This window comes from Odocoileus virginianus, chromosome 8 (genome assembly GCF_023699985.2).
Source record: "Odocoileus virginianus isolate 20LAN1187 ecotype Illinois chromosome 8, Ovbor_1.2, whole genome shotgun sequence".
Taxonomy (NCBI): domain Eukaryota; kingdom Metazoa; phylum Chordata; class Mammalia; order Artiodactyla; family Cervidae; genus Odocoileus; species Odocoileus virginianus.
In genome coordinates, this window is record NC_069681.1 from 73,883,506 (window position 1) to 73,898,974 (window position 15,469).

At 39.9% G+C, this 15,469-nt stretch overlaps 1 protein-coding gene across 1 annotated transcript in view; it reads right to left on the reverse strand.

Moving 5' to 3' along the window:
- LNX2 (ligand of numb-protein X 2) overlaps window positions 1–15,469 on the reverse strand; it is an 89,698-nt gene that overhangs the window by 33,354 nt on the left and 40,875 nt on the right. The window contains exons 2-3 of the mRNA XM_020911101.2: window positions 9,793–10,309; window positions 540–766 (exon numbers count right to left, since the gene is read on the reverse strand). Coding sequence (XP_020766760.1) covers window positions 540–766; window positions 9,793–10,199 — 634 coding nt within the window. The 5' untranslated portion in view covers window positions 10,200–10,309. The remainder of the gene's footprint in view (window positions 1–539; window positions 767–9,792; window positions 10,310–15,469) is intronic.

The window sequence follows — 15,469 nt, forward strand, 5'->3', positions numbered from 1 at the left end:
CAGTCAGAGAAGTGGCCTCAGCGTTAGAGACACACCCAGTCCTCCTCTGGCCACACATGAGGACCGACCAGTCTCCCCAGACTCTCCCCGATACAACCTCCTCATGGCACCGACACAGGTTTTGGGTCAGTTAGCAGATGGAGAGGGTCTTGCACGGAGCCTGACACAAGAGGCACTTAATTGGGGTCATTATTTTTGTTGCTCTTGATATTGTTGCTTTCTTAGTCAAGAAGTGACAAGCAAACATTTGAACACAAACACAATAAGAAGCAGTTTAATGACCAGTGAATCTTGGACTGAATATAAGAGGGAGTGGAAAGGTCCCCTTCCTCAGGCTAAGTTCCGTGTCCTGCTTCTAGCTGCAAACTGTTAGAACTGTACCCCTAAAAAGGTGACTTCTGCGGTATGTGAACCATATCTCAAAGTTAATTGTTTAAAGAGGAAAACAACACGTGGGAGGGAGCGGGGAAAGGTGGAAAGGAAGGAAGGAATGCCTGATTTGAGACAAGGTGGAGAACAGAGGCGGGGGTGGCACATACTGTCCCCAGCCGGGCTCTCCTCAAAGGCAGGGTTGTCCAGGCCGGGCTCCTCCATCCAGGTGGGAAGGGTCGCTGACGTCAGGGTCCGCCCTGAGCAGTCCGTTTCGGGTGATAAAGCAGCTGGAAGGTCTATGACAGTGGTTCCATTTTCATTCTCGATCTCCATCTGAGTCTTACTAGTTTTCCGTTTCTCTAGGGCAGCTCTCCGATGAGAAGCTCCAGGGCATCTAGAAAGACAACACCGAGTGGTTTCCAGACGGTGTGAAAGGGAAAGAAAAAGTGACTAATAGTTTGTGCCACAGCTAAACAACAGCAAAGGCTTCTATGCAAAAAGCACCAGAAGTATCCACAAGCAGTATACAATTCTGATCTTTTATTTCCACAGAAACTAAGTTCTTACCACTCCATGTAGGAAATTTAAAACAAGGCATCTGCACAAACAAGGGTTTGGTATAATATCTCAAAGAATACTTCAATAAGAAGCTGTGTTTAGGAATATATTAGTACCAGAAATACATACACAGTATACAGCAGTACAGTAGTCTCTGCCCTGCGAGCATTGTCCTGAGGCTCCAGTTAATTCCCCTTTTCACAGGGTAGATGGCTGAACCGCAGAAGTGGGAACGAGCGCCTTTCTCCACATGCCGCCGGCGCCCTGCCTCAGACCCTGAGCACTGCTGGCCTCTCTGCTCTTGCAGCCAACACTGCACCTCACCCGCTAGGAGCAGAGATCCACATGAAGCTTCACCAGCTGCAGGAAGCTCAGCCAAGGCTCAGACTACCTACTTTATGACAGACAAGGAAACAGGTGAAAACATACCTCCTGGTTTGTAAAAGCAGAGCTGCAACAGGGGAATTACAGGTACACTATGAAACTTAAAGAATATTTCTAAGTTCTGGGGAAACTTCCATAAGTATCAAGAAATAAGAACTGTTACCTGGCTTGTTTTGACTTATTTAGGCAAACAAAGGGGGCAGATACATGCTTGTTTAAACATTTAATGAAAGTCTTATACACACGTTGGAAATGCTGCAAGGTGCCAGCTCTTTTTCACCTGATGCCTCGACAAGACACAGGATGAATCATGAATGCCGTCTGAGGAGTGAGCGGGAGAAGGAGTTGGGCATCTGTGAAGGAGATAGCCAGGCACACACCCCAGACCCTGACATGACTCCACAGACCCCACCGACTCTCCTGCTGGGGGAAGGAGTTTGGAAAAGGTGGGGCAGGGTAGATGACAGTCTTGTGTTCAGGACTGCAGCCCTTCATTCAATGACAGCATTCTTAAAAAATCTAAAATTTCAAACAAATTAAGTATAGAATTAAATTCAATTAAAGTACAGAATTTAATTAAAATTAGAAGCTATTCTTTAAGGGTATGAGTAATACAATTTCCCACATGAACCAAAGATTTATTTTAGGTCCTGGATTTCCAGGTCTTGAGAAGGTCATTATGAAGTCTCTCTATTCAGCACTCTCTCTTGACTCGCTTTCCCTTCACCTCGCTAAGAAGGGAGACAATGGATGTTCCGCGCTGCACTGTGGGGCAGTGCTCCACGGAGTGTTTCTGCAAATATTTTTGAAAATTATATCACTGAAAAGATTACTTCTGTTGAATAGAAGTAATTAGAATTTAATTAGAAATTCATTTTAAAAATATTTTACTCAATAAAAAATTGACTCAAAAAAACTGAATCATAAAAATACTTATAACTAAGATACATAAAGATTTAGTTCTCAAAATATATATCATACACAAATATCTACACAGACTAGAAAAAAGGACTAGGAACAGGAATTGAAGAGGAAATACAAACAATATGAACACCTGGGAATTAGCCTAACAAATGACAAAAATATCCTACAAACTAAATAATCATAAAGGCTAAGAAATAGTTATTAAACACGGAAAAACAAGTTTAAAAAGCAAAACAAAGTTGCTATAGAGGTAAAGAAACAGGTATATATAAGTTCCCAGTAGGAGAGCAAATTGGTAACAGGAATGAAAGACATTAAAAATGATGCCATACAAAAATACAAAAGAATAAGCCTGCCTAGCATCAGAGGAAGGTTAGAGAGGGAACCTTTGGGAACACCCATGTTTAAATAGGATGGACCAGCTGAGTAGATGGAGACAGAACAACCACACAAGAGTGTCAACAAAGAAAAAGCAGCCAACTGTGTCAATGCCATGAAGGGGCAAACAACATAAAGGCCACAGCACTGGTTTGATCTGGAAATGAGAAGGTCATGGTGACCTTAAAGAGAACACTTTCAGTGACGAGGGCAGATGCCCAGACCAAACACATGCAGCTCTGTTAACAAAATACATGCATTCCACAAAATCTGCACATAGCTTAGGGGAAAAGAAGGCTGGGGCAGACCATCCAAAACCAGGGTGTCTGGGGATGGAGATGATTGCTAGTGGGTACAGGGCTTCTTTCTGGGGTGTTGACATGTTCCAAAAATTAGACTGTGATGATGGTTACACAGTTCCATGAATTTACTAAAAACCACTGAATTGTACACTTCAAAAATAGCTGAAGTTTATGGTAGATGAAATATATCTCAATAAAACTAATTTTTAAATAAAAATTAGGGAGTGAATAGACCAGAGCAAAGCTCTGACACAGGTGGCCAGTCAGTGTCTCTCCCGTCTGTAAACATTTGGACCTGAAAGAGAAAGGAAGACACCAGCATGTGTTGGGTGTCTAAGCTGTGCCTGCTGCTGTGTAGGTGTTATGGACAGTATTTCACTGAATCCTCACAACTGCTCTATTATCCCCATTTTGCAAATGGGAAACTTGAACTAACTAAGCCAGTACCACAGAGCTATCAAATTACAGAGTCAAAACCCAAACAAACTCAGATCTGACTTCAGAGATGCCTGCTCTTTATATTGGATCATACTAAGTTCATTCTTACAGAGTGCCATCTCTGAACCTTAAGAAAACATAAATTGCATTCCTTTCACAAACTTGTACCTAGAAATACAGTCATAGAACGTTAGAGTGAGAAAGGCCTTGGTAACACAAAACTCACAAGCAACAACAAAACCTCTGCCTTTTAAATGGTGCATTTAACAATAACACCACAAACTGCAACTGGCACCGGGGGTAGGTAACTGAGTGTACCAGGAGGCCAGTGTGGACACTCTTGCACAGGATTAGAAACAGCAGAAAACAAGTGCATGCTGACCCAAGCTGTATGCCCTGAACCAGATCGGGGTAGGTGTGCACTCAGTGTGGGTGGAAGGGGAACCCTGAGACAGTGGGCGGCCCTCACCAAAGGCACTGGACGCAATGTGACGTCCACGCCGAGCACAGGTCACTCCCCACGGAGGGCCCTCTACATGCAGGTGTGTCTGTAAAATTTTCCTAAATAAATCCCAAAGGCTCTTGCCGTAGCCAGAGCAAACTGGGGGACTTCTTTCCTATGAAGGTTGTAATTTCACTCCCCTATTCTGGCTCTCCTTATGGAGGAAAATCACATATGAACTAGCTTGATTTATGGCACAGGGGCACCGTTCCCTGATATACGATGACTCACATTAGGAGATGCAGAGTGTAGCAGAACACACTGTAATATTAGCAGCAGTGTTAGTGGGGGGAAGGGGGGTGGCAGTGGCAGGAACAGTAGACGTAAGATAAAATAGCTCATGATTAAGTGCCAGCACAATGCGAGGCACTGAATGAAGCTCAATGAATATGAGCATCTTAGACCCAAGAAAAATGATAAAAATAGTTACAGATTATAGCATGCAAAAATCAATTTAAATGGCATTAGTAAAAATGTTAGATTAGGGGTATCCGAAAAGCCTCTCCTCCATAAAGCCATGTGAACACTGGGAAAAATTGTCAGTACTAACTATTACTGAACTCTGGAAATAAGCCAGGGTTTGGTAGCAATCTGGAATGCATTTATATAAGAAAAATGACTGAATTTCAGCAGAAGGTACATGTGAGCTATATATTTGAGTACCAGTGAAATCAGGTCCATACTAATCTGAACTAGACTGTTGAAGTTAATATGTTAATTGTAATCCTCTAGGCAACCACTAAGAAAATAATTCAAAAAATAGGTATGAACAGAAACAACAAAGGAATTAAAATGGCATTCTTGGACATATCTATTTAATAAGAACAGGGGAAGAAGTAGATGAACCTTTAGAGAAACTGAAAAGAAATGATATATAAAAACAAATAACAAAATAAAAAAGACATAAATTCTACCTTGTCAGTAATTACATCAAATATAAATGAATTAAACATTCCAATCAAAAACCAGTAATTGGCAGGATGGATTAAAAAGACAAACAGGATCCAACTATATACTGTCTACAAGAGATACATTTCAAAGATACAAATAGGTTTAAATCAGAAGGAGAAAAAAAAATATACAAGCAAACAACATAGTGTTGAATGGGTACACTAATTTCAGACAACAGAGACTTTAAGACAAAAATACTTTCTAGTGACCAAGAATATTCAACAATAAAGAAAAGAGTTTGATTTATTGCAAAACTATAACAATTATAAACATAAACACAATAGCAGGCCCTCAAAGTATTTACATGAAGTTCAAAATGACAGAATTAGAGGAAAAAAATAATAGTCTTTAAAAAAAAAGGAAAAAAAAGTCTAAGACCTCTCTCCCACTTTCAATAATGAATAGAATAATTAGACATAAGGAAAAGAAGAGAGACTTTTAACAATATTATACATCAACTAGATCTAAGATAAATCTATAGAACACTCCACCCATCAACAGTAGAACACACCTTGTGTACAAATGGAATATTTTCCAAGATAGACTGTGTGCTAGGCCACTTTAAAAAAAAAAAGCCTCAATAAAATTTAAAGGATTAAATCATACACATGTTCTCCAATGACAAGTAATTCAAATTGGATCAAAGACCCAAATGTAAGAGCTAAAAGCATAGAAGTCTTAGAAGAAAATATAAGTGCAAAACTTCATTACCTGGGATTAGGCAGTGGTTTTTTAGCTATGACACCAAAAGCGCTAGCAAAGAAAAGAAAAGATAAAATGGACTTCATAGAAATTAAACTTGTTTGTCCTTCAAAGGGCACAGGAAAATGAAAAGACAACTGACAGAATAAGAGAAAATACTTGCAAATCACATATTTAATAAGGGTCAGAATATATAGAGACTGCTTAAAACTTACAAAAAGACAATCCACTTTTAAAATGGACTAGTGACGTTAAGCATTTATTCATGAGTTTATGGGCCATTTCAATATCTTCTCTGGAGAAATAACCTACCTAAATCCTTTGACCATTTAAAATTGTATTTAGTTTTTGTTCAGTTGTAAGAACTTCTTTATATATTCTGGATACTAGACCCTTACTGGATATGATTTACAAATACATATCTGTTTTTTACATTATGTAGGATGAAAAAATGCTGGTGAGCATGTGCCAGACACAAACTTCTCTCCAAGTTACAAAGTGAATTTAAAAGAACAATCTTCTCGCAGCCTACCCTGACCCTTAAAGGCTCAAAACCATGTTAACTAGAGAAGCTCTCAGCATAGAAGAGTTCTTTGAAGTCTTTCTCTGTATTGTATGTTCTTTTAGAATACTGTTAAACTCAAGTTCTAGGAGGAAAAAACGGTTCTGAATTTTGCCATAAACTAGGGCACAAATGCTCAATTTAATTTAAAAAAAATTATCACTTACAATTACCATAAGCTTTAAATGTTAAATTGCTGAGGATAAGGCAGGATGGGGTTGAGAGGGGAAGAGGAGTCCTCAGAGTTGATGTTGCTTGGCAGAACTTCATAAAGCAATTACTAAAATGTTACGTGTGTCATACAGTATATGGAATATTTCTTGAGGGCTTTAGTTCTCCCTTCAAAGACGAGCACTTTTCCATGTCTTTTAAAATTCTTCATTGTTTTCCTAATATATAATCATTTAATAACTAGTAATTTTATTTAAAAACACAGTCATCTTTCACAAATGTTTTACTCTTAGCCCTAGGAGAAAACATCAGCTGTTCTCAAACTGAAGCAGATTTCTTAAGAAAAATTTTGTTCAAATAGGGAAGGTAATTTTGCACTCAAAACTATCAGATTTAACAAACTATTTCTACTAATAAAATTATCATAATTCTGTGTCTCATGACATCACCCTTATTGCTAGTTTGTGGTTTTACATGACTGCACATTTTTTGTTCTCTCCCCACAAAGGGAAGTTTATGCCTCAAATCTGGGCTGTCTTATGACTGACAGCATAAGGGATGCTATGTGACTTGAAGGTAGACCATACAAGGCCATACAGCTTCTCCGTATTTACAGGAATCCATGAAAGAACGTAAAGTAGTCAGAGTCCACTGTGCTGGAGAGGCACCTGGAGACTCTCCTGTGGGTAAGTCCTGCCTGAGCCCATGCCTCCTGTGACCTCCGTCAATGTGCCAGACACGTGAATGAAGCTGCTGTCCTGGATGTAAACACTCTAGTTCCAACGGCTACAGTCCTGGGCTTTCAGTTCTCAGCCGGGGCCCAGAGTGGACAGAGCAGAGACAAAGCAGTCCTGCTGTGCCCTGAGTCCCTGACTCACCAAATCTATGAGTGGAATATGTTTCCATGTGCTCACTGTTTTATGTGGTTATATTTGCAGTGGTTGGTTTCTCACCAATACTGACATTTAACATTTGTGAGATCAGTCAGGCAAGAAGTAAGTGAAGTCAGGGTCTTCCCTAGTGGCTCAGCGGTAAACAATCTGCTTGCCAATGCAAGAGATACTGGTTTGATCCCTGGGTCGGGAAGATCTCTGGAGAAGGAAATGACAATCCAGTATTCTTGCTTGGGAAATCCCATAGACAGAGGAGCTTGGTGGACTTGGGGTTGCAAGAGTCAGATATGACTTAGCAACCAAACAACAACAAAAAATAGATAACCAGAACACTAATTGAACAAAGGTTAGTACTAATTTTGATAATCAGTAGTCACTCTTAACTGTTTACATCAAGCAAGTCACCTCACCTTTTCAAATCATTCACCTTTTTCAGTGTTATCTTTCAAAACACAGGCCTAACACACTTTGGAAGTGATTAAATTAGTAGCTCAAATCTTAATAAGCACACTTGGAAAATGGAACTTTCAATTGGACATAACTGCTTAGCTTTTATCAACCTATAAGTGAAGGGATAGTTTGAAGTTCCCAAGTTTTTACATCATCAACATAACAGTTTGATAGAAAAATTCATGATACTTCAATTACATATTAAATTCTTGTATGCATTTTAAGTAAACATTCCTACAATAACTGTGTAATTTTTATCTCACTGCTATCAAAATAATTAACTGAACTGAGAGTCTGTTCAGTTCCTCTAATATCCCAAAACTGATGTTCATAAGAGCCAGAAAAGAAACATTTCCTAATGTTTCTTCCCTAATGAGAGAAAAAGGAAAAGCCTAAAATCTTCAACCTCAGCCACGACTAGGCCTAAACCAAACAGTAGACTCAAAAGTCTGGGGTCAGTTTCCAGGAAGTCTCTGTTATTGTGTTCAGATTCTATGCCGGCTGGTGATCAAAAATAAACAAAAACCTACCACCACATGCATTTTCAAAAGTGTACACATCTATCCCACTCTTAACTCTTTTGTAAATCTTCTCATTCTTTCTCATAAATGTAAATTATTTCTAATGAATACACCCATTGTATAACACTGATATTTAGGACCAGAATGAATAAATATTCACGTGTATATCAAACGTTTACTACCACACAGCCGAGACTGGGATTCACCCTGTGTAAGGCCAGCATGGTATGGCAGAACAGTAAGCAGGAACACTGAAGTTTAAGTCTAACCATGCCTTTACCTATCTACAAATCTCTGTGACTCAGTTTCCTGATTTGTAAAGTGAGAGGATGAGCTTAGACTCAACTCTATGATTTCAAGTGTGAGTATAATGACAAGCTGTTCTATACCAGACTTATATTATTTCTAAATCCAGTATCTTACACTAAGCCTTGTTATTCACAATTACTGTAGATTTACACTGCACTAGTGGTTTACCTATGAAATTTAGACATCAATACATTTATTTTGGTCATTTTATGTGATTCTATCTAAGAAGAGGTAAGTTTTAACCCTTCCCAAAGTGTATAAACAATTTTAAAGAACAAGTCTTTTATTAAGGTCAAATGATAAAAACTCACTAAACGATCAGCTGAACAGACTGCTTTACCCCTTAAAAAGCCTTTGTTAGTAGAGCAAAAACCCCTACTAAAACGTTTCCAACCTCTAGTTCTTGTCCAGTCTAGTTCCTGAACATAGAATTTTATAAGATTTTAAAGAATGAAATCATGGATAAGAGGCAGACCTCATTTTATCACATGTCCTTTACTGTGCTTCAAAGATACTCCATTTTTACAAATTGTGGCAGTCCTGTGTGTCATCAGATGATGGCTATTTCTTTCCTAGCAGTAAAGGATTTTCAATCAAGGTGGGTACATTTTTACCTAATGCTGTTGAACCCTTCCTAGAGCACAGCACAGTGTAAACATAACTTTCATAAGCACTCGGAAACCAAAAAGTTCCTGTGACTCACTGTGTTATGCTCCCTGATGTTCGCTTTATAGCGGTGGTCTGGAACCCAACCCGCAACATCTCTGAGGTATGCCTGTTCCCATTTCCATGTTGTAGCAATGTCGTCATTTTTAACAGCTGCATAGTATCCTGATGCACTGATGTACCACTGTTAAGTAATTAGCTTGACCCCAATTTACTGAACTCTGCACAAGGTTGCAATGAACATCTTTATATATAATGTTCCCTCCTTTTGGATTATGTCCCTAGGATGAAGCTAGGTAAGATGATAGTGACAGTCGGTTCCAGTTTTGAAACAAACTGTGAAACTGCCTTGCATATCCTGCTACCCATGTGAATATAACAACTTCATATTATACCAGCAAAAACACTGATAGGGGGACTTCTCTGGTGGTCCAGTGGCTAAAACTCTGAGCTCCCAATGCAGGGGGCCTGGGTTTGATCCCTGGTCAGGGAACTAGATCCCACATGCTACAACTAAGAGTTGCAATGGATATAACGTGGCCACAACTAAGGTCCCACAGAGCCAAATAAATAATATTAAAAAAAAATACTGATAGGTATAAAATGATACTTTCTGTCTGTAGGTTTTATATTCATGTTTCCAATTTCTGTCTGCTTGAGCAGCCTTTCCACAAAGCCTGGAGCCACACTCTCCCTTTCTCTTGCTCACCTGTTCTTAAGATGGCCTTCCAGGTCACAGCGCTGCATCACGTCATGGCACACTGAAGAAAATGGACACGAAACCAACAGTTTGTCCAGGAGTTTATGAACCAGAATGCTAGACTTCTTACACGACTTAAAGTGGAGTCTCTTCCGGTCCAGCGGACAGAAATCCTTCTCCTGCAGGAAGTTTCTGAGGCACTTGCAGCAGAAGGTGTGTCCGCAGGGGGTGTCCAGCGGCTGCAGCAGAGGCTGAAGGCAGATATGGCAGACCAGGTCATCATCCACTTCATCCTGGTAATTGTACAGGTGGTTTTCCCGAGTCCAGTGCTGCTGGCCACATTCGAAACACAAAGGATTGAAGGAGGAGGACGAGGTCTGTTCCACAGACCCCATCTCATCACTTGTGGTTCCCATTGTGAATCAACCACAGTTTTGTATCTTCATATGCTGGACTTCCACCAAAGGTTTGGTTTCCTTTACAAGTCAGTGATGCTGTCCTTTAAAACCCAGGCTGGTTTTCTAGACTAGACAAAGCAAAATAACCAAAAAAGTAATTAATAATCAACATAGATTAAAAGGATCAACATAATATTAGCAGTTAACATTTGAAAAAAAAATTTTACTAAAAGAAATTTTAGTAAAAAATTAAAATTTAGGTCATGTAAAAATTAGTCATAAAAACATAAAAAAAGAAATTAATTTGCTTGTTGGCTAAGAAGAATGACTTGCCACGTTACTAGTAAGAAAAGAATTCAGGATTAAAAGCAGAGAAGTCATATTTATACATGGTGTAATACAGGAATCACATGTTCTACTGACTGAAATCACTCAAGACTTCACTGTTTAATGGTAGTTTTAATGCCAATTAATCTGTACAGTATGCTAACAGTGCAAATTGAGATATATTATATGTAATATGTTTGCATTTGCTATCCCAGTCATGGCTCCCTGCTTCTGATGGATTTTTACACATTTACAGTGCCATCCCAAAGATGGTGTCTTTGGAAGGATAAGTCAGTCAGTATCTGTGGAAAAAATAACCTTTACTCTACACTGTTTAGGAAAAAGTGGATTTAAAAATACATATGTATGATTTGAATATTCTCTCTCTAATACGGATTTTGTCTGTATTGGTAGACATGGCATATATAAATGACATCTTGGCAAACTCCATAAACTTCAATACTGTTATATGCCATTAGGAGAAAAAAAAACCTGCTATAATTCAATTACACGGATAAGGCACATTATAAATGTCAATCTCAGCTCATATTATTCCACACACCCACTGGTTCTGGCATACTCAGTGCAGGTGTGTGTGTGTGTACATGTATGTGTCGCCTCTAAGACTGCAGCCCACTCCAATGCAGGGCCAGCTGAGAAGGTTCCATACCTCTTGCTACTACAAGACTAGGGGTTAAAAGTTCACCTTCAAAGTCAGTAGCTGTTATTCTGAATATTTACAGACCCTGGTGCCAAACATGCCAAACATGAACAGGGAAAGAGGGGATGTAGGGAGAGGATGGTTAAGAAAGCCCAGTGTGAAAACTAAAGACATTAAAACTTCTAAGGAAGTTGTGCATAGGACACTGTGGGAACAGAGAGAAAGTGGAGGAGAACTGGCATCTAACTCAGTTTGGCTTTGTGGCTGCTGGACGGTGGCAGGAATCAGTGGCCAGAGGAGAAAATGGACAAGGGCAGCTCAGCTAAGTCACATCTGGACTGGCACGGCAATTTCGGCACCTGAGCAGGTGAAACGGCGAAGGCAAGAAAGGAACTCAGGGTGGGGCAGTCCTGAAACCTGGGGTCCAGTACCAGATGAGAAAGAGCAGACAGCATGTAATGCTGCTGGCATTTGTCTCTGTGATAATTCCCCCCCGATCATCCATATATATGTACATATTAACATATATATATGCTATTAGAGTTCTTTGTGGAGTATTTATCAGAAAAACAGTATTAACATTTTAAGAGATTTAACAAGAACTGCCATGAACTATGGGGGGATGGAACAAGATTCAGTTGGCATAGCTGACTCAGATCAACTGTGTTTTCAAAAGCAATTTAATAAAATAATAATAGTAGCATGTAATCTTAAACAACCAGGACAGCATTAAGACAGCAAACACTTCTCATATTCTGTAACTCATGGGCCTTATTCTGCACACCATAACTTTTATCAGTACAAGGTATGTAAGATTGTGGAGAGAAACAAAATTTATCTCAGGCAAACAGACTACTTCAACGTAAGCATTTTAATACAGGATGTCCAGACTCTTGTTTCCTACTCAATTAGCAAGAAAATTCATATATCCCTTGCTCTTCTTGGTTTGTGATAGCATTCATACTAATTTTTTCTCAAGAAAATACACTGCAATTCTGACCTCCCACATAATGACTAAGGAAGCATTTCTCTTAAGACACTTATATTTTAGTTATTTGCTAAATCTCTAAATAACTTTTAGTTCTTTATTTTTATTTTACCACAAAACCTTTTCATGAGGAAAAATAACACGTTCCCATTTAAAATTCCAAATAACAATTGCATCATCACAGCCAGCTCCAAAATGCCTCCATGATACGAATGTTAATTGAAAATTTATCACAGGTAAATCACTAACATGCTCATATAAATATGGATTAGAGAGTGAGAAGACCACAGACCCTAGAAAGTTAAGAGTACATATACCCTGGAGCCAGCCTGCGAGGGGTTCAAACCCTTGTTCAGTCACTTACCAGCCCCGTGGCCTGACTGGATTTCTCTGTGGCTGTTTCCCGCTCACAAGAAAATGAGGTTAGTGACAGTGCCGATCTCAGAGGGGGTGATACAAAGAACAAACAGGCACATAACAGGTGCTGTAGAGAGATGAGCTCTTACTACTATTAAAGATAAAGGAATAAACGTTCAGACAGATTTTATGATTTGCCCAAAGCCACACAACTTACAAATACTTAGTAAGAGAGAAAGAAGATAAATCAAGTTCCTTCTTGTTTCAAAATAACCCAATAGTAATTGGGTACCACCGGTGGCTCCGTGGTAAAGAATCTGCCTGCAATGCAGGAGATGTGGGTTCAATCCCTGGGCGGGAAGATTCCCTGGAAGAGGAAATGGCAACCCACTCCAGTCTTCTTGCCTGGAGAATCCCATGCAGTCCACAGAGGAGCGTGGTGGACTACAGCCCATAGCATTGCAAAGAGATAGACTTAGCAACTGAACAACGTTAAGTAATTACATGAAAGAGGAAAGGTATCTCAAAAAGCCTTAGTGTATGAATTTTGTGAAGACCAGGGAGCCTGGGCCTGCTTTTCCAACCCCCAGCCCACCTCCTCTCCTTGCAGCCCAGGACTTAATTCTACTTTGGGAGCAAGTCCATGATAATGGCTCTCTCGGAGTTTCACACTGCCATCCCTCACTAACTGTGAGCTCCTCACGACCTGGGCCTCCCACAGGGGTGAGGCTCCGTAAATGGGGAGTTACCAACTGAGTAACAAAATGTTTGCTCACTCCTGCTAGTTAGGCGGTTATAAATACACATATACATACAGGAGGATACGCCCATGTTTAATTTTGATTTCAGATATTCTATAAGCAGAATCTGAAGTATTAAAATACAAGTCAAATATTAGTTTTAAATACTCTCCAAAATATAATGACAAAATGTTGCAAAATGTGTATCTTCACAAGCTACATTATTTGTATCTAGTATTCCAGGAACACAGTAAACAGATCAGTCAGTTCAGTCGCTCAGCCGCATGGGACTCTTTGAGACCCCATTAACTGCAGCATGCCAGGGTTCCCTGTCCATCACCAACTCCCCGAGTTCACCCAAACTCATGTCCATTGAGTCGGTGATGCCATCCAACCATCTCATCCTCTGTTATCCCCTTCTCCTCCTGCCCTCAATCTTTCCCAGCATCAGGGTCTTTTCAAATGAGTCAGGTCTTCGCATCAGGTAGCCAAAGTATTGGAGTTTCAGCTTCAACATCAGTCCTTCCAATGAACACCCAGGACTGATCTCCTTTAGGATGGACTGGTTGGATCTCCATGCAGTCCAAGGGACTCTCAAGAGTCTTCTCCAACACCACAGTTCAAAAGCATCAATTCTTTGGTGCTCAGCTTTCTTCATAGTCCAACTCTCACATCCATACAGGACCACTGGAAAAACCATAGCCTTGACCTTTGTTGACAAAGTAATGTCCCTGCTCTTTAATATGCTGTCTAGGTTGGTCATAACTTTCCTTCCAAGGAGTAAGTGGCTTTTAATTTCATGGCTGGAATCACCATCTGCAGTGAATTTGGAGCCCCCCAAAATAAAGTCAGACACTATTTCGCCATTTATTTGCCATGAAGTGATGGGACCAGATGCCATGATCTTAGTTTTCTGAATGTTGAGCTTTAAGCCAACTTTTTCACTCTCCTCTTTCATCAAGAGGCTCTTTAGTTCTTCTTTACTTTCTGCCATAAGGGTGGTGTCATCTGTGTATCTGAGGTTATTGATATTTCTCCCAGCAATCCTGATTCCAGCCTGTGCTTCCTCCAGCCCAGCATTTGTCATGATGTACTCTGCATATAAGTTAAATAAGCAGGGTGACAATATACAGCCTTGACATACTCCTTTTCCTATTTGGAACCAGTCTGTTGTTCCATGTCCAGTTCTGACTACTGCTTCCTGACCTGCATACAGATTTCTCAAGAGGCAGGTTAGGCACTCTGGTATTCCCATCTCTTTCAGAATTTTTCAGTTTATTGTGATCCACACAGTCAAAGGCTTTGGCATACTCAATAAAGCAGAAGTAGATGTTTTTCTGGAATTCTTTTGATTTTTTGATGATCCAGCGATGTTGGCAATTTGATCCATGAACAGTATGAAAAGGCAAAAAGATAGGACACTGAGAGATGAACCCCCCAGATCGGTAGGTGCCCAATACGCTACTGGAGATCAGCGGAGAAATAACTCCAGAAAGAATGAAGGGATGGAGCCAAAGCAAAAACCCCACCCAGCTGTGGATGAGACTGGTGATAGAAGCAAGGTCTGATGCTGTAAAGAGCAATATTGCATAGGAACCTGGAATGTTAGGTCAATGAATCAAGGCAAATTGGAAGTGGTCAAACAGGAGATGGTAAGAGTGAACGTCAGCATTCAAAGAATCAGTGAACTAAAATCGACTGGAACGGGTCAATTTAATTCAGATGACCATTATATCTACCGTGGGCAGGAATCCCTTAGAAAAAATGGAGTAGCCACCATAGTCAACAAAAGAGTCCAAAATGCAGTACTTGGATGCAATCTCAAAAACGACAGAATGATCACTGTTCGTTTCCAAGGCAAACCATTCAATATTACGGTAATCCAAATCTATGCCCCGACCAGTAACGCTGAAGAAGCTGAAGTTGAATGCTTCTATGAAGACCTACAAGACCTTTTAGAACTAACACCCAAAAGAAGATGTCCTTTTCATTATAGGGGACTGGAATGCAAAAGTAGGAAGTCAAGAAACACCTAGAGTAACAGGCAAATTTGGCCTTGGAGTACAGAATGCAGCAGGACAAAGGCTAATAGAGTTTTGCCAAGAGAACACACTGGTCATAGCAAATGCCCTCTTCCAACAACACAAGAGAAGAGTCTACACATGGACATCACCAGGTAGTCAATACGGAAATCAGACTGATTATATTCTTTGCA